The sequence below is a fragment of the Pan paniscus genome, chromosome 2, assembly GCF_029289425.2.
Source record: "Pan paniscus chromosome 2, NHGRI_mPanPan1-v2.0_pri, whole genome shotgun sequence".
Lineage (NCBI taxonomy): Eukaryota > Metazoa > Chordata > Mammalia > Primates > Hominidae > Pan > Pan paniscus.
In genome coordinates this window covers 50,396,052-50,415,415 of record NC_085926.1, presented here as the reverse complement: position 1 = coordinate 50,415,415, position 19,364 = coordinate 50,396,052, and the positions used below count along the sequence as shown (strand labels likewise).

The following is a 19,364-nucleotide window of genomic DNA, read 5'->3' as shown; positions in this document are numbered from 1 at the left end:
ATGACCCTGAAAGGGGGGGCCCTGAGGCCCAGAGAAGGCAGTGACAACCCCATCCCACCAACCACAATGACCAGCCTAAACTGGGCCCTCATCCCAGATGCAAGCTACGGAGCCCCTGGCCTTGCCCTGCCTTCAAGTCTGTGGGGGCGCTGGCCTTCCATGCCCTCTCTCAGAGGCCAAAGACAGGGTCTGGGTGCGGGTGAATACTGTGCTGAGGTGAGCTGTGCAGAGGGGTATGCAGGGCCCATGGCATGAGGACGTGGGACCACCTGGTCTCACCCCTGGCTTCTGCTTCCTTCCAGATTTACAAGGACAACCGGAACCTGTTCGAGGTACAGGAGAATGAGCCTCAGAAGTTGGTGGAGAAGGTGGCAGGGGACATTGAGAGCCTTCTGGACAGGAAGGTGCAGGCCCTGAAGGTAGGTGTGTGTTTTGGGGGCAGGGGGGCGGCACTGAGGGAGGGCCAGGTGGAGAGGTCCTGTACCATGAGGGCAGTGTCCTGAGCCTTCATCACGTGGCCCTCCTGAGTTCAGCTGGGCCAACATCAGCAGGGCTGTGCCCACGTGGAATGTGGGCAGCTGCGGCCGGAACAGGATGATACTATCTGGAGTAGCTGCATGAGAGGTGGTGACTTGGAGTCTTGGGGCTCTGTGTGATCCTGAGGCTGGGACTGGGGCAGGCCCTACCCCTCCCTCCTTCCGGGCCTGGGGTTTTCCCATCCCTCTGGGTCCCCAGGTTTGTTTATGGATGGTGCCCTGGATGGGCACCTGGCCAGGATAGTGACCTGCTGCTGGTGGAGTTTGCCCCTGAGGTAGGCTGCAGGCTCTCTTGGAGGGAGTGTCGAGGGGGCTCTGCAAGCCCCACAGAGAAGGCCACGTAAGGATGGGGGCTGCTCTGCCCATGGCTTTGAATGTTTCTCTGCTCCCCCATCTGGGCCTCTATATTCAGAGAGGTTGTGCCTGTCAGCCTCAGACCACTATAGTTCTGAGGGGTAACAGGAATGCGCTGGGCTGCCGTGACAAAGCAGGCAGACCCCTGGCACTCAGCCCATCCCAGGGAGAGTAGGTGGCATGGGGCTTCTCAGCTGCCAAGTGACCAGGGAAGGTCATACGTAAATGAGTGAGAGGCATCCAAGCTCCCCCCAGATCAGAGGCATACCTGCAGTTGCTCCAGCCTGTGTCAAAGACAAACTAATCCAATAAAAAGGAGCGAAGCTGGGCATGGTGATGCACACCTGTAGTCTCAGCTACTCAGGAGGCTGAGGCTTGAGCCCAGGATTTCAAATTCGAGGCTGCAGTGGGCCATGATCATGCCACTGCACTCCAGCCTGGGCAATAGAGTAAAAACCTCATCTCTTTAAAAAAAAAAAAAAAAAAAAAAACAAACAAACAAAAAAACAGAATAAAGTCTCCTGATGCTTGCTTGCTACAACATGGATGAACCCAAAAACATTATGCTAAGTGAAAGAAGTCAGTTACAAAAGACCACATATTGTGTGATCCCATTTCTATGAAATGTCCAGAATAGGCAAATCCATAGAAATGGAAAGTAGATGCATGGGTGCCTGGGAAGGGAAGGGATAGGGAAGGCCTGCTAATGGGTACAGGGTTTCTTTTTCGGAGTGATGAAAATATTCCAAAATTAGATTGTGGTGATGGTTGCACAACTCTGAATATACTAAAAACCACTGAATTGTATACTTTATTTGGGTGGATTTGCTGGTGTATAAATTGTATCTCAATAAAGCAGTTTTTTTAAATGAGCAAGTCTACACAGGCTGTGCCCAGGCTCAGGCCAGGGTCCTGGCTGGGTTAAGTCAGGGTGGCCACCCCAGCCTACACCCTGCCATATCCAGTCCCCAAGAGAGAACCAGAATTTCCTTCTCCAGGAGTTGGGCCCTGCTGTCCCCCATGGGATCCCCTGCCTGTCCCTATGTGACCTGGGGCCATGAAATAGGTGGAGACTGCTTCTTGGGGCCAGCTTCCCAGAGAAGGTGGACTCTGAGGACCTCCCACCCAGAGGACCCAGAGCAGGGCTCCACCCAACCTTCAGGATCTCCTGGACATGAGTGTGGGAGACAGCGGGGAGCAGGCAGAGCCACGCCTTCTGCAGGGATAGCAGCCCATTACGCTCGCCTCTCTCAGCCAGTGCATCGCGCCCCACCTTCTCACCTTTCTGAACTGGGCGTGCCTGGATGCCCTTCTCCTGCCTTTCCCTCATTCTCCGACCCTGTCTCCGCCCCACTTCCTTCCAGACCCCTCATTTGCACACTACTTCCTAGCTTTGCTGCCCCCTGTCCAGTTTACAAATGTGGGCACCCAGCCCTGAACTTGTGTTGGAACTGTCTGATAAATGCGGGAAGGGACAGCCCTCAGGCCTTTCGGCCTGCCACTCAGCCAGGCCGGCACAGCAGGGGTGCTGAGTGGTGGCAGAGACAAGACGCCTGACCCACCCTCCATGCGTGGAGCCCAGGGCCCAGCCTCCTGCCCAGCCCCTTGGGAATCACAGGGCTGGGGTCTCTTTCCAAGCCACTTCCCCCACCCCTAAAGGAACAATCAACTCCGATAGCTTGGGAGGAGCAGCCAAAGGCCTGAGGTCCTGGTCCCAACCCTCTCCCTGCACCCCCCTTGCTGGACTCTGCTATGTGAGGCAGACAGATGTCTCTCCCTTCCACTGCACCTGCAGCCCAGCCATGGCCTGGGACAGTCGGCACTAAACAGAAATTCTTTTCTTTTCTTTCTTTCTTTCTTTTTTTTTTTTTTTTTTGAGACAGACTCTCACTCTGTCACCCAGGCTGGAGTATAGTGGTGCAGTATTGGCTCAGTGCAACCTCCATCTCCTGAGTTCAAGTGATTCTTGTGGTTTAGCCTCCCAAGTAGCTGGGATTACAGGCGCCCACCACCATGCCCAGCTAATTTTTGTATTTTTAGTAGAGACAGCATTTCACTATGTTGGCTAGGCTGGTCTCAAACTCCTGACCTCAGGTAATCCACCCACCTTGGCCTCCCAAAGTGCTGGGATTACAGGCATGAGCCACCTCATCTGGCCCAGAAATTAGTTTTTATGAGAAATGATGGGGAAAGGCATGTACTGACCAGACAGATACTCACCGTGTGCTGAGTCTATCATGCATCATTCTCACAGCAACCCGGAGAAGGAAGCCCTGGCTACCCTGGCTTCACAGAGGGGGACACTGGGACTCAGAGGTGCCATGCATCAGGCCAGGATATGGCAGAGCCAAGATTTGAACTCAGGTCTCCCTGACTCTGAGCCAGCCCCTTGACTCCCCCACATTATTCCTGAGGCATGCACTGAGCCCATAGCTCATGGCCTCCCAGCGCTCCTGGGCAGTGAACTCCTCCTGCTGCAGCACCCCTGGCTGTAGACACACGAGATGCTTCTGCCCATATCCCCAGAGGAGGGGGAGGATCACCCTTCCCCCTGCTTGGTCCTAATTGTTGAAGATGAGCTTTGGTCTTAATTATGTTTTAAATGTGCTTTTAATCAAGTCCTGGTCCCTTTCTCCTTTTTCACATTTGTTTGCAGTCTGAGTGTATATGGAGGGAGGGCTGTTGGGGGACTGGACCCCCACCCCCCACTACATTGTTCCTCTCTCCCTGGACCCCATCCAGTAATCCAATTTAAATCCTTTGCTCTGGGCTGGAATTCTAATTGGGGGCTTGCAAAGAGGGAGCTGAGCAACACAGGACGGAAGTTCATTGTCTCATCTAATCAGGGACAATCAGATGTTTGTAACGAGTTTCTCCAAGCTGCAAAGGGTGGTTGCTGGGGCCAAGAGTCAGGAGGGAGCAGGCCAGATCAGGGGCCTTGCAATGCAAGCAACCAGCATCCCCAAGTCTGGGAAACAGGCCGGGCCCTCAGCTTCAGAGACATGGAGGGGTACCTGTCTTGGAACTTTGACTACCTAGGGAGATGGGGGCCTCTGAACTAAGGCCCACTCTCTCAGAGTCTTGAGTCCTAGGAGGAATAGGGAGGTGCCTAAGTTCTTATAGCAGACTTGGACCCAAATCAGGACTCTCCTGCCCTCCCAGCTGGGTCCTAGTCTACAGCCTGGCTCTCAGGAAGACCACCCCCTCATCATTACATTCCTCCTCCATCTGTTCACCAACGTCCACCAATGGCTACTGTTTACCATGCCCTGTTAAGGGCTGGGGGTGCAGTGATGAAGGACAGGCCCGGTTTCTGCCCTTGTGGAACTCTCAGTCCAGTGCTGTCCCAGGCCTTAGTTTCTCCCCCTATGAAATAAGGACATGAGCACCCTCCCTGCCCAGCACTTCTGGTTTCACAACTCCAGGGGCATCAACTTGTAAAGACCACAGTGTGAACAATCTCTTGAAGGTTGTGCCCCTGCAGCACCATCCTGTGCTGTGTGGCTCAGAGGAGAGGCCATGGGGGAAGGGAAGGTACTGCCCAGGATTAGGTGAGGGGTGACCCCAGTGGGAGAGATTCCAGCCTCCTCTCAGGGACAGAGCCAGGGGTATCGAGGCTCAGCGGGCTTGGTTCCTAGAGAAAGGGAAGCCCAGGGCTAGGACAGCAAGGCCAGAGCAGGTTCCAGAAGGACATCAACATGGTGGCTAGAAACCTGCTTTCCGGGAGGCCCTTTTGCCTCCTTCCTCAAACAAACCAGAGGTGGTGGGAGGCCCCACTAGGAATCTAGCACCTGGAGACACCAGCCCCAGGCTTAAGCCCAGCACCCCTCCTAACATGCCTGTGCCCCTCAGGTCCCTCCCATTGTCCTAAGGGTCAGACCTTTGCCTTAGTGCAGCATTTCTGAACCCTGGTTGCACATTGGAATTGTCTAAGGAGCTTCTAAAATTATGGCACCCAGCTTCTGCTTCAGATCAAGCGCATCAGATTCTCGGGGGGTCAGCAGGGGTGGGGGGCGGGGCATCAGGATGTTTTAACGTGCCACAGATGATTCTGTGTAGATTCAGAGTTCAGGGATTTTTTTTTTTTTTTTCGAGACGGAGTCTCACTCTGTCGCCCAGCCTGGAGTGCAGTGGCACGATCTCGGCTTACTGTAAGCTCCGCCTCCCGGGTTCACGCCATTCTTCCGCCTCAGCCTCCCGAGTAGCTGGGACTACAGGTGCCTGCCACCACGCCTGGCTAATTTTTTTTTTTTTTTTTTTTTGTATTTTTAGTAGAGATGGGGTTTCACCATGTTAGGATGGTCTCGATCTCCTGACCTCGTGATCCGCCCGTCTCGGCCTCCCAAAGTGCTGGGATTACTGGCGTGAGCCACCGCGCCCGGCCATAGTTCAGGATTTTTCCCAGAAAATGGTCGAAATCTTTCCTTCCCAGGATTACTGGCCTCTGAGTGCCCACCAAGTGCCGGACCTGAAATAAGCCTGCATGCTCTGTATTGCTCTGAATCCTCACACAGGTTGCTGGATTACTCTCCTCTCTCTATTTTACGTTTGAGGAAACTGAGCTTCAGAGAGCTTAAGCCACTTGCTCCAGGTCTCACAGCAAAACCAGGGTTTATGTATTTAGGAGACAGAGTCTTGCTCTGTCACCCAGGCTGGAGCGCAGTGGTGGGATTTCAGCTCACTGCAACCTCTGCCTCCGAAGTTCAAGCAATTCTCATGCCTCAGCCTCCCAGGTAGCCGGGATTACAGGTGTGTGTCACCATGCCCGGCTATTTTTTTGTGTTTTAGTAGAGCTGGGGTTTCGCTATGTTGCGCAGGCTGGTCTCGAACTCCTGGGCTCAGGCAACCTGCACGCCTCGGCCTCCCAAAGTGCTAGGATTACAGGTGTGAGCCACGGCACCTGGCCAAAACCAGGGTTTAAATCCAGATAGTTGGGCTCCAGACCCCACAAATGGCTCCCCAGCCACTGCCCTCCTCTGTGCTACCATTAGTGGCCATGTGGTGTTTGCTGTCCAGAGTGGGACAGGGTCGAGGGAATAGGAGATGGGACACTGGTTTCCTCTGACAGGAGCTTGCTCTCTGATGACCTAGTGACCTTAGGCAAGTCCCTGCCCCCTCAGTTTCTTCCTTGGGCAGTGAAGACAAGACACTGAGCACCCCTCCCACACCCCCATGAGGCTCAGATGGATGGGAGGGGGCGGCATGCAGTTCTGGCCTTGGTTCTAGGGGCTCCAGTGGGCATTGTTCCCACCATTGGCTGCCTCTCTGGGGAATGAGCATCATTTAAAGAGTAAAATTAAAAACCCTTCTGCACACAGCCGCCCTGCTTTTGCTGCTAATGGCCACTTAACCCAATTAAAGTGATGCATTGTTGGCAGTGTGACCGGGTCTGTTCAGGAACTGGGCTCTGGGCTGGGCATTCAGAGGGGCAGGAGGTGTGAGCCAGGGAGGGAGTCAGGGACTGTGGGGCAGCAGACCGCTCCCTTTGTCAGGAAGGAGACCATCCTACCCAGCTCCCACCTCCTTTCTAAAGCCTTATCTAAAGCAGGGCGTCAGCCTCGGCACTGCTGACACCTTGAGCCGCATCCTGCTTTGCGGTGGGGCTGCCTTGTGCACTGTGGGATGTTCAGCAGCACCCTTGCCCTCTACCCACTAGATGCCAGCAGTACACCACTCTCCCAGTTGTCATGACCAAAAATATTTCTAAATACCGCCAAATGTTGCCTGGGGGCAAAGTTGCCCCAGTTGAGAACCACTGGCCTAACGGGACAGAGATGCAGCCATGAGAGCCACAGCAGGGAGATACTGGGGGCCTCGGAGAGGTGCAGGCAGAAAGGCCAGCAGGAGAAAGATCCCTTCAGTCCAAAGAGGTCACAGGAAGGCTGCCTGGAGGAGGCAGCAAGATGTTGGGGAAAGTTTGGCACTGAGGCAGCTGGAGGCCAGTTCAGCTGGGTCCACTGGTGCATTCACTGACGAGGGTGAGACAAACAGGTTGGCCCCTGGAGGACCAGGCCATGGGTGTCGCCTACTGCCAAGGCCTGGCCTGGAACAGAACACGAGTTCTGCAAACTGGTGAACATTTGTAGAACAGTTGCCAGGGCTGTGGCTCTGGGTTGTGGCTGGGGCTCAGCCTCTGGGATCTGACTCCACACTAGGGAAGCTCTAAAAGGTGCAGTAATGGTGGATGGACAGGCAGGAAATCCTGTGGCATTGGCTGCCTCCTCCCACCCTTCTCTGGGCAATTAAAAGGTGTTTATGTGGGGCTGGCGATGGCTTCTGCCTCCCCTCCATTATGAACATTAAGAGATCTTGACCCTTCCACTCTCCTGCTCTGGAAAGGAGCCGCAGACACGTGGAGCCAATTAGGCGCACGCGTGGGCGCCAAGCGCCCAAGCAGCCTTTTCTCCCTGATTGCGGCGTTTACAGCTGATTATTCTCCCCTCACCCAAACAGTGCCGCTGCTTCCTGGCAAGTTGCCGCCCACAGGAGCCAGCTGGGGGTCCCCAGGGATGGGGGAAGCATTGGGGATTGGGAATCTGTTGGACACCCATTGTGTGGGCACCCTTGGGGCCCTCCGCCTACAGAGGGAGGCAGCCAAAGAGCTGGCTGGCAAGGAGATAAGGAAGGGACTTGGTGGTGAACGCTAGGAGAAACCAGGGAGCATGCGGTGGCAGAGCGACCACCAAGGAATGGGAGTCAGAGAGGGCTCCTTGGACAAGGTGGCCTGGATGTCTGCGGAAGGGACAGTAAACCCAAGTGTCCCTGGGGTCAGCGTGAGCCTTGGGCAAAGACGCTACCCCCAACAGCTGGACATGAGTGTGGGGACGGCCTCCCCTGCCTGCATCTCTGTCTGGCAGTCGAGAATCCTGAGACCCCTTGAAGGCCTCCAGCTGGGAGCTGGTCTCCCTGGGAAGGTCAAGGGAGACAGTGCAGGTGGGACATGGCTGGGGCATGGCCAAGGGTCCTCAAGAGAAATAGTCATTCTCTTGTCTTCAGCCACCCGCCTGAGCTAGTGGTGGTCAGACAAGGGCCTGGCCCAGCCTGCCAGGCCTTGGGAAAGGTTGACTTGTGGATTTGGGGCTAAGCTTCTCTGGCCCCTGAAACTGCTCCGTGGAGCAGGCCCTTCTCCTGGGACCTCCTCCAAGATGCAGGGACCTCAGGAGGGGTCAGAAGCGCTGTGATCATTCCTGACTAGCACCTACTAGTCAAAAGAAGGGTCTAAGGGGCTGGTGTGCAACACCCCTGAGGCCCACAGAGCCTGATGGGTCAGCCCCACACACCTGTACCCAGCCACCGAATTCTCCCTAGTGGCTGAAGTTCAGAGGAAGGGATTGACTGCAGGCATGTGTCGGGCCTGGAAGCTCAACACCTTGGGTGTCCTGACTGGTGTCACCCCACCTCCTGTGGGGACACCTTGGCTGAGCTGCCCCAGGCCCAGCTCTCACTGCAAGAGCCTGTCCCACCCTACGGCCTTGCTTTTGATGCCAGGTGCCTCCCCTGGGAGTGCCATGCAGCCTCCCTGGCTTTCACTTGCTCACTCAGTCATTCAGCAAATCTCTGCTGCCCCAGCCTGGCCCTAGGCCAGGTGTGATTCCAGTCTCTACTTGCTGTGGGGCAGAATGCCCGTTTTACAGATGAGAAAACAGAGTCTGAGACTAGATGTCAACCCTGGTCACTGCCTGGGTGAGGCAACGTCACAGTTCCCCTTGCTTACCCTGGCTCCTGAGCCTGTGTACCTGCCCTCCCAGAGCTCCCAGGGATTGGGAGGAAGTAGAGTGGTGCTGACTGGGGCAAAGGGGAAGGCCAGGGGAGGAAGGGAAGGTGAGAAAGCCAGGTGGAGGGCAGAGCATGAGCAAGGGCCTAGAGGCAGGACCTCGACTGGGGGTTGCTGGGGAGCAGCTGGAGAGGATGGCCAGTCCCACTCAGAGAAGGCTCCAAGTGCAGGCTGGGAGCTGTTGCCCCGAGTTTCCTTTTTAATACCCTTGCACCTCACCTCCAGAGGAGAGGAATCCAGGACAGGGAGATGAGAGTCCGTTGAATGGAGAAAATGAACCCCAGGGAGGGAGATGTATGTGTCTCCACTCCCCAGAGAAGGCCTGCGTAGAGGGAGGATCCCCTGATGGTGCCCACTTCTCCGGGGGTCCCAGGTGGCGAAGGGAGCAGATGCAAGGAGGTGGAGGGAAAGGGCCTGCAGGTGCCACAGGGACAAACCAGCCTAATTTAGGATCAGAGAAGTAAGAATTTTAATTGAGTTTTAATAGTGTCTGGCCCTTCGTTCTGAAATCCTGGTGTGCGAGGCTGGGGGAGGGTAGGTGCATGTGAGGAAGAGTGAGCCGGTGGCCAGGATGATCCCTGCCCTCGGGCCCAGACATCAAGGAGATGGGGAACAGGCTGTGGGGTCCCAATGTGCAGAGCAGCTAACATGGGACAGGCAAGTCTAAGAAGACAGCCTGGAGGAGGTAGCATTTGAGCTGAGCCTTGGAAGGCAGGTGGAATTTCCAAAGATAGAAGAAAGGAAGAAGGAAGGCATCTTAGTAGAGTTCCCAGCCTGGGCACTGGCTTAGCAGTGAGAGTGAGCAGAACTGACTCAGGCTGAATCCGCTGAGATGGGAGTACTGGGGGCTGGGAGGGGAACCTGGAAGGTTTGGCCTGGGCATCAGTTTCCACTGCAGGGGAGAGGGTGCGTGGGGGTGACAGAGGCAGGGCACAGGGTTCTACGCCTGAGTTCTGGGGTGGTAGCTGCATATCCACAAGCTTGGCCCTGTGGAAGCATGGCCCTGGGAGCGGCCAGTCACTTCTCTGGCCCCACTTTCTGTGCCTTAAAATACATAGCGAGCGATGCCTCTCTGTGGCAGTGGGTACCTGTGGGAGGTACCTTGGCTTACAGGGGTGCTGCTGGGGAAAGCCAGTGCTACAGACCCAGGTAGGGGGATAGGGTGGCAAGAAGGCCCTCGGGACCCTCCTAGACCCTCAGCTGTCTTCCCCAAGCTAACCCCTGAGGTTTCACTGGCTCCAGGTGCCATGGTGACCCGGGCAGGGGCACCTGAGGTTTTCCTGGAAGAGACTCCACCTTGACCCTGGCTCCTCCTGTCCTGGGATACTAGGTGCCTCAGGTTCCGTTGCTTCAGCTTCTGTTTACTGAGCACTGGCCCTTGCTGTGTGCTGGCATCATAGTAGGTTACCAGGTACGGGGACAGCACGAATAGACCTGCTAGGCCCCTCCCTTGAGGAGTGCAGTCTGCTGAAGATGGCAGTGATGCATACCACAAAGGGTGGAGCCATGGGGCAAGCCCATGGGGATACTTGACCAGGCCTAGGGGACCTGGAAGGAGGGAGGATTTAGCTAGGCAAGGGAGAATAAGGGAGCAAGAAGGCCCAAGGTCCCGAGGTGGAGAGCGCGTGCGTGTGTGTTGGGGTGCGTGCATGCAGTGGCAGAGGGTCTTGCCCACTGGCAGGCTCCACAGAGCACATGTGCAGATGCAGTGTAAGGCCAGTCTCCCTGGGGTACACGGGGCTCCCTGGAGTCTAGCCGAGACCCCATCCAGGGACCACATCCCACACAGTCCAGACCTTGCACTGCCCCAAAAAAGAACCTGTGGCCAAGGGTCCCTCTTAGGCAGGTGCAGCATGGCACGGGGTGCCCATGACTGGAACCAGAGCATAGAAGGTAGCCAAGAAGCAAAGCCCTCACACACCCTGTGCTGCATCCCCCACTCACACTTGAGCAGCACTGAGCCCTTGGCAAACCTCACACTCTGTGAGCCTCAGTTTCCCTACCAGTACAGTTGGAACAGGTATGGCCGCACAGATCTGTCATCAGAGTTTATGCCCAGGCTTTGGTGACACCAGTCCAGGAAGGGATGCTTCTGGGGGTATTGCGTGGGGCAGGCCCCGCGGACAGATGGATCTGTCCTCCTTTAGCTCCGCCCCGTGTGTAGAACAATCCTGGGCTGCAGGGCCTCCTGCCAGCCTTCCCCTCTTTGGGGGCCTTGTCAAGGGCCCTGTCCCTACCTCCCATCTCTGAGGGCCAAAGTATCCAGCTGCTCGAAGCTTCCTGCCTCCTGGCACAGGCCTGGGGTCCCTTGTTTGAGAGGCTGGTCACGGTTGTCGGGCCCTTTGTTGCAGCCTCCTGTGTTTGCCCACTCTGTGCCTCGACAAATGGGAGTTGCAGCGTGTTTGCCGTGTCAACACCAGCTGGAGCCCAGTTATGGAGATCAGCTAGGGCAAGACGCCCCATCCTTCAGCCTCATGGATGCCTAGGGTCCAGCCCCTCCCTGGACAGGGTTGGTGGACAAGTGGGCAGCTCTCCATTCTTGATTCACATATTCATCCCACAGGACTGCCAAGTGCAGGCTGGGCAGGCATCTGAAACCAGCAGGGGCAGCCCTAGGCAATGGGGTGGGACTTAGAAAAGGTCAGCAGGGCAGGCAGTCTCTACCTGGCACAGCAGCCATGAAGTCTTTGAAGATTCAGTGTGGGGCTTCCCAGCCTTCTATTCAAGATCCCTCTGAGCAGCCCTGGTTCTCTCCTCCCCTGTGTCCCCAGTCATCAGGTCTGGCAGCCTCCGAGGAGAGGAGCCTTAGGTGGTCAAGCAAATGGACAGAAGAACAGACAGATAGCCAGTGAGGCAGGGTCAGGGCAGGGGATGGGACTGCTGGGATGGGGCTTGAGGAGACCAGGAACCAGGCAAGCTGAGATCCATCCATGAGCTGCGTAGGCATAGGCCAGGGGTCAGGGAGCCACAGCCCTGGGGAGGGCAGAAATGAGCAGCTTTGGTTGGTGACTGGCACTGAGGGGCAGCTGTCAGAGACAGATGGGGGAACAGGGGACCAGAAAGGGGAAGCAGCTTACCCTGGGTCTGGGGGGAACCTGGGTTCTTTCACTTCAGCCAACGCTGCTCCACCACTTAGGGACCAGGTCTGTTGGCCGCGTAGCAGAGCTGGGCCAACTAAATCCTGTTTACTTCTGAAATAAGACCCCCCACCCGCTTCATAAGTAGGTTTTCCAGAAATGAGTCTGTGAGGGTGCCTCGGCTTCCAGGGCAGCATGGATCAGGCAACTGGATGAAGAGGGAGAAGCGCCAGGCGAGATTGCAGCTACAGCACTGACCCATCAGCCTTGTGGCCTTTGCCAGTGATTTCCTTTTTCTCCCCAGTTTCCCCATCTGTAGATGGGCAGTAAGAGTCCACCTGGTAGGACTGCCAGTGGGGTCTTCTGAGGGGAAGTGTGGTCAGCATGCAGATCGCCTGTGCCGTGTGGCTATCGCTGTTGAAAGAAGGGGTCTCACATTTTTCTGAGCTTGCATCTTGGATCCTTTGCTCCAGGAGGGGGCTTGGCAGGGAAGATCCCTGTCACTTGACTCCACTTTGAGATTCTGTGAAAAAGTGTCCCAGTTACCTGGAAGCACAGGGAAGGGGCATTGAGGCTGAGGCTAGAGGGAAGGAGGGAGTTTGCACCTCAGAGCAGGGAGGAGCGTTCTGACAAAGGGAACAGCCTGTGGCAACCTGGGGGAGTGGAGTGGAAGATCTGGCAGAATCCAGGGCGGCCGCCAGCTTCCACTGTGCGGGGAGCCAGGTTCCAAGTTCTGAACTGGGGTGGGCAGTTAGACTCCAGTCCACAGGAAGTGGGGTGGTCAGGGTGGAGGCCTTTGTAGTTGTCAGGGGAGGGGTCAGAGGCCTGAAGCCAGAGCTAGGGCTGCAGGGATGTCAGGGTTGACTCAGGATAAGGTGAGGCAGCCAGGGAGGGATGGTCCATGACAGCTCCTGGTGCTAAAGAGGATGGAGGGTAGAAGCAGTACCTTTGGGTCAGGGGATCTCTGGCGGGAGCAGACTGCAGGGTGAGAAGGCAGAACCCCCAGGAACCAACGTGGATGGTCAGGAAGCAGGCAGTGCCTCCTGCCTGCCTCTCGTATTCCTTCCTCAGATGTCTGCCGACACCTCCCCAGGAGGCAGCCAGTGAACTGGTGGGGTGCAGCAGTGAGCAGTTCCCAGTCACCTGGGGTCAGAGGGCATGGCCTTTCCCCTGGACTCACTCACATCCTGGGGTCCTGGTGCAAGTGTAGCATCATGTTCCTGGCCAGAGTTCTGAGGGGCTTGAAGCTTTTCTGAGTTTGCACCTTGGACCCTTGGCTCTAGGTGCTGGAGGCCTCGGGGCCCTGCCGGGGGATAGTTTTTAGACTGATGGGCTTCAGAGTCCCAGATCATCTTCCTGTGTCCCTGTAGTACCAAGGGCTGAAGAGTTGGGGAGCAGGGCACCATGGGGTGGGAGGAGTGCCCTGGGCTGATGCATCCCCACCACGAGTCAGGTGAGAGAGTTGGGAAGACCCTGTCCCCAGGCCCAGCAGGTTAGTAGTGAACATTTAAAGAGAGAAAATGGACCCATCTGTGCTTCATCTATGGACAGCAGTGACACCCCAGCCTTGTGACTGTGGCCTGGGTGAGGGGGGCAACTGCACCAGTTGCACCAGAAGCACCAGTCCCCACAATCTCCTCAGGGTGACCCTGACCTTTCCCTGCCACCCATTTGCATACCTGGGCTCCCTTTTATCAAATATTCTTCTGCTAATCCCATCTCCCTGTGTGACTGCCCTGTAATTAGCTCACTTTGCAAAATATGATGTCTGCCATAGTTCCCCCTCCACGTTTTTCTTTTCCCAGGAAAGGGTAAGGAGGGAATGGGATGAAGAAAGATTTCTGGATGTGGGGCCACCTCACAGGTGAGCTCTGGCCCCCTCCCCAGCACACAGGGCCCCTCAACACATGCCCCAGCTCAGCTCCAGAGCCTGGAGAGCCAATGGAGGTCAGTGAGCAGGGCCTGAGGGTGTCAGAGACCTCCCAGAACCCAGGGGAAGGGATGGCACAGGCCTGACTGAGCCCTGCCCCAGGAGTGCCCATGCACCCTACTCACACCTGGGAACTGCCCAGGCCCAGGCTGGGCTAAGACTAATGAGATACTAAGTGGCCTTTCCCACTCACAGCCTGGCACATGAGGGCATGTGTGTGACAGGCAGGCTGGGGGCAAGGAGGAAGGGGTGAGGGGGCCAGGACGCCAGCATTGCCTCTACTCAGCACATGTAGCCACACATGGATGGGCTGTGCCAGTTGCCAGGCATGCAGCAAACACAGCTGACAGGAACCCCAGTGATCGTCGCCATCATCTATCCATCCACCTACCTGTCAGACAACTTCCCATAGCTGGTGGGCTGCCTGGAGCCCCCACACCCTCCCACTCTCCCACCCTGACCAAGGTTTGGTTCATCTCTCAGGAAGGGGCTGCCAGGGGCTGTGGACTATGCACAGGGTATGTATACAGCCCCGCAGTGGGTCATATGTGGCCCAAGCCTTCGCCCTGACCAAGCATCACAACTCCAGCCAGGCCACCAGGCAGAGGGAGCAGCACAGCAGTTTAAGCTGTTTTCAAGTCAGTATTTGGTGCTACCCTAGCCACAGCACCACTGCTGAGCCCCCACCACTCCCCACATGGAAAACCAGAGGCTGCTGAGGCCCCATCTGCACAGAGGGCCCTGTGCAGCTCAGAGCCTGCCACATTGATGGACCCCAGCCGGGCAGGGCCAGCTGGGAGGACCATGCATGGAGCCCTCAGCTGGCATGGCCTACTTTTCTGCTCTCCCCCTTGCTGCCCCATCAGCTCCCCTCCTTCTCTTACCGCGACTCCCTTGGGATGTCGGGACGTGAATTCTCTTTAACTTTTAATTAAAAATCTTCTCCTTTCTCCCCACAAGGTTCACTTCACTGTGATTTTCCTCTTAGAAGGAGAGGTGGAGGGAAGAGAGACGGCAGGCAAGGAGCAGAGGCCAGGCCTTCCGCATCTCCGCGGGGGACCTGGGGAAGCAGGGCCTGGCCCCAGGGAACTGCTGGCCACCCTCTCCCCTGTGGCACCCTCTGTGGCTTCCCATCATGCCAGGGGAGGCATTTCTTTTCTTTTTTCCCCTAAAGCCTACAGCACCCAGTTTTCCCATGTGGTCTCCCATTCCAGTACTAACCAGGCCTGACCCTGCTTAGCTTTTGAGAAGAGAAGAGATAGTGCACGTTCAGAGTGGTACAGCCATAGATGTGCAGGGAGGCGTCTGAGGGCTCCAACCCTAGGTGTCGCTGCCAGATGTGGGAAACGGCACCAGCTCCTGAGGGCTCTGTGTGTGCTTCCGCCACATCCTGCATACTCACTTAAGGCTACAGCATGTGCCCATTAAACAGGCCGGGATTTCCTCAAGTAGAAGGGGCCCCGACTTTCCCATGAGGGTGCTTTTAACTCTGGTAGCTTCAGGTTCACTCCCAAGCCCACTGGTCATAGGATGGGAAGGGCCCACAGGGTTATTCATCAAGTGAGAAGCAGCCCAGGTTTGGTGTCATGGGCCTCAAGGTCACCAACGGGGTCACCAATGTTTCCCTTGTAGAATTCCCGACTCAGAGCTCCAACCATGGTGTCAGGTCCTGGCTCATGTGGTCAGGACCCCAGGTATGCTAGAGACCCAGGTCCTTGACCTCAGGGAGCCAGAACAACATCTCTAATTATGGGGCTGGAGAAGGGCTGGCCCATCCCCCTTTCCCAGGCAGTGATCCGTTAGCCTATCCCTAACTCTGAAGGGAGATGCCACCATGTCCTCAGGTCCCTGTTTTAGAGAGGGAGCCCACTAAATGGAAGTTCTTCCTTGTATGATACCATGATGCCTCTTGCAAAAGCCTAAGCCTCTTTCCGTGGCTCCGCCTCTAGAGAACTTCAGCTGAGACTCCCCCTCCCATAATCTCTCCCTGGCCCAGGAAATAGGGATTGAGTCACCAGCTCCCCATGTTCCTCTCACCTCCCCCACTCCTCTGCAGGCTGAGCAACTCCATCTTAGGGCTTCCAGATACAGCCCAGAGCACACAGACTCATCCAGGATCATCCCCCAACTCCCACACTGAGATGCCGCTCCCCATGGTTGCATATCTCCCTCCCCCAGAGGCCAGGCTCCCCTCCATACCCGCAAAGGCTCAGGGACTCAAAATCCCAGCCATGCCCCAGCGGTGAGGGAGAAACAGGGGAACCCCCTCAAGGCCCATGCCTCTGAGGGGCCCCACCCCTCCATTCCTCCATCCCTCCATCCCTCCACCTCATTCTCCCTCTCCACCCTGCAGCAGCCAGTGGACACAGCTGGGCATCATGGGGAGCACCAGGATGCCGCAGAGAAGAGGCGGCCATGGCCCTGTGGAGCTAAAACAAAGATCCCTGCACACTGGCCCCCCAAGCTGCCCTACATTCCCCTCCTGAGGCTTCCTGCACATGCCCTGCTTCACAGACCCTGAGGACACCCTGACCGGCCCTGGGAGTGCTCAGGGAGACATCCCCAAGGAGTTGAGTGGGCCTGTGGCAAGATTTGGGAATGGGTGAAATTAGAATTAGCCAGGAAGAGGGAAGGGCAGGCCACATAGGGGCATAGCACAAGCAAAGGCAGGAAGGGGCTTGCACAGGGGCCTGGTTGGAGTTCGGGGCAGTGGAGGGCCAAGAAGGTACAAAGAGCAGTGGGAACTTTGAACACCACACAGGGATTTCAACCCTGGCATTGGACACTCTGGCAGCCCTTTGAGTAAGGCAGGGGTGTTACGTGTTCATTTTACAGACACATGTTGAGCACCTACTGTGTGTCCTTCCCTGGTCCAGCCCCAGGCAGTGCCCTCTTCTGTGGCTCTGCAGATGGCGAGGTGGGGGTGATCACAGAGAAGGAGCCTATGATCCCTCACAGGGCAGGGTGCGGTCTCTTTGGGCCAATAGGAGCACAAGTACAGTCCTGCCTCTCACAGCACTGCCACCACCTCCCATCTGGCTACTTCGCGGGGCCCATTAATTTCCAAACCTGATACAGGCAGGGATGTGTGGCTCTTCCTCCCACTGTAGCACATGTTGGTGCTCCCTGAACCCCATCCTGCCAGGCTCCACTCATCCATTCATTCCCCACGTACACACTAAGTGTCTACTGTGTGCCAGATCCTGCACTAGTTGCTGGGGACTGCACAGCGACAGGTCGGCCTGGTCCTGCCCTCAGGGACCTTGTGGGCCAGGCAGGAAGCAAAGTAGATGAGTAATGTGAGAATGCATAATGAGCTGTCATAGGTGCCAGAGGACAAGCAGCAGGGGGGCAAGGAGAGGGTGCTGGTGCCCTCCTCACATCCGCAGGTGCAAACCTGGAGCCTGCACAGGCATGAAGACAGTGAGGAGGAGGAGGAGGAGGCATGCCTTCCTCTTGGCTCTGGGCCTGAGCCCCACCTACCCACCGGTGATCCAGCTTCCTGAGGATCTGTGGGGTCCTCCCCGCTGCCCAGCCCTGTGAGGGAGCAGGTGGGGAAAGGTGCAGTGTAGGCACAGCAGACGGCGCTGGACCATCCTGGGTTACCAGCCCCAGGCCACCCTGAGCAGCTGCTGATGTCAGCAAAAGAGACCCCCCAAGTGCCCTTTAGAGTTCACAAGCAAGGGTTGCAGGGCCTGCCTAGGCCAGAAACAAGCAGGGTGTCTGTCAGCTCATGGGGGTTGTCATGTGGTTGGGATGTGCCCTGTGTGGATATCAGGCATGGTGCTGGGTAGATATGTGTGCCTGTATGTATGGCTAAGGCGTGGGCCAGGGCCACAATGGCAGAGCCTGCATGTATGGGGGTGTGTGAGTGAGACATGTGTCTACACCAGAAGAGTCTGAGGAGATGGGGTGGGAGGAGAAGGGAGAGCTCCACCACCTCAAAGTTCCTGCTGCACCAACAGTCTCATCTCACAGGCTCTCATGGGGGCATGCTTCAGGCACCCACAAGTGCATGTATAAAACCCATGGGCACACATTTCTCCCTGTTCTTCCCCTGTCTGCAACCACAGGAGCACGCGTAGAGCCCATGTCCCCATGTGGAACCTGCAATGGACATGCACACACACGTGAATGGGATACATGTGCACATGTGCATCTCAGCCCATCATGCCCACGTGTATCCGTGTGCACCCGATGGGCACACGCACACACTTTCACTCCTGGTGTGCAGCCCTATCACAGCTGTGATATCCCTTTCTCCACTTGCCTCACCTCTGCACCTAGAGGTGGGCAGGTCCAAGATGAAGATCTCTATTTTACAGACTGGAAAACTGAGGCTCAGAAAGGAAAAGAGACTTGCCCGAGACCACACTGCGGCTCTGCGGCTCCAGCCGGGACCCAGGTCTTCTGGCTTCCCAGCTAGGTCTAACGTGGCCCCACTGCATGTGCTGTGATCTCCACATTCCTCTGCACAGCCCCTGGGGCCCAGGACAGAGCAGGGGTTTTCAGAGCCCCCCACCATTCCTGTCTGCCCTCCCCTCAGGGGGGCACCCTGGAGCCCAGAGTGGGGAGTGCCAAATCAGGGGTCATCCCGCAGTGGAGCTCTGAGCTCACAACCATAACAGTTTGGGAAGGAGAAACATTTCTCTGGGCCTTGTGTACCACCTAAAGGTGGCCTATAGGAGAAATAGAGGTCTCAGCCGGGCCTCTGCTGCCAGCCCCATCACTCCTAGCTCTATCTCACCCTCCTCCTTTCTTCCTGGGAATCTCTCCCCTCACGCTGCATCCTTCTGGCCCTGTCTTCTGTCTTGCCCCTCCAAAATTCCCTCTACCCTCCAGGGGTGTTTCTGTGTTTGTTTCAGCAGCTCCTGACATTCCCAACTGGGAAGCTCTCAGAGATGGGCCATGCTCCAAGCCCCAAATGGGCTCAGCCCTGGCCGAAGGAGGGACAAGGAAGAGTCATTCCCCAACATGACCTCAAGAAAATCTGGTGCAGAGTGGCCACCTCTGTAAATCAGCTGATGCCTGCACCACTGTAACCACAGCTGTTGACGGGGTGCAGGGCAGAAGCTAAGCAGGAAGAGGCCCAGAGCAGAGGGCAAGTGAGCAGGGCAGTAAGAAGTTGAAAACCATTAATTGTCCGTCCAGAGGAGGCGGATGCCCACAACATTCTGGGCAAAGGAGATGGTGTGTGCAAAAGCACGGAGGTGTGAGAATATAGCATAGTAGACATTCATCAGTCCTTTCTCATGCATTGGAGTGTCTGTGCAGCCAGGGTCCTCCCATTCATTCATTCATTCATTCATTCACCTGTTTATTCACCAAATAGTTACCAAGTGCTGGGCACCCTCTGGAATGGGGAAAAAACAAACAGCATTTTTCCTGCCTCAGAGAGTGCACAGCCTGTTGGGAAATTGCAGGACAGAGCAGTGAGTTCCTTGGTGAGGGGCACACAGGCACTGTGGGAACCTGGAACAGAGGACCTGATGGGGACATACAGACACCTCAGGAGCCCATGGTAACCCCAAGGAGGGGTCTGGGCAGGACCAGGGCTTATCAGCAACTTTTTTTTCATTTGTCAGCCTTTGATATCCGATCTTCAGCGGCTCTCATAGGTGAGAGGACCGTTAGCAGTCCAGGTCTGTGTCCTTCATTGAACAGATGGTGAATCTGCAGCCCTAGGCCTGGAA

At 56.4% G+C, this 19,364-nt stretch overlaps 1 protein-coding gene across 9 annotated transcripts in view; it reads left to right on the top strand.

Moving 5' to 3' along the window:
* Positions 1–19,364, top strand: part of CACNA2D2 (calcium voltage-gated channel auxiliary subunit alpha2delta 2) — a 141,196-nt gene that overhangs the window by 69,258 nt on the left and 52,574 nt on the right. For all 9 annotated transcript variants that reach the window (XM_034956531.2, XM_055109986.1, XM_034956530.2 and 6 more), the window contains exon 3: positions 303–419. In XM_034956531.2, the coding sequence (XP_034812422.2) occupies positions 303–419 (117 nt within the window). The remainder of the gene's footprint in view (positions 1–302; positions 420–19,364) is intronic.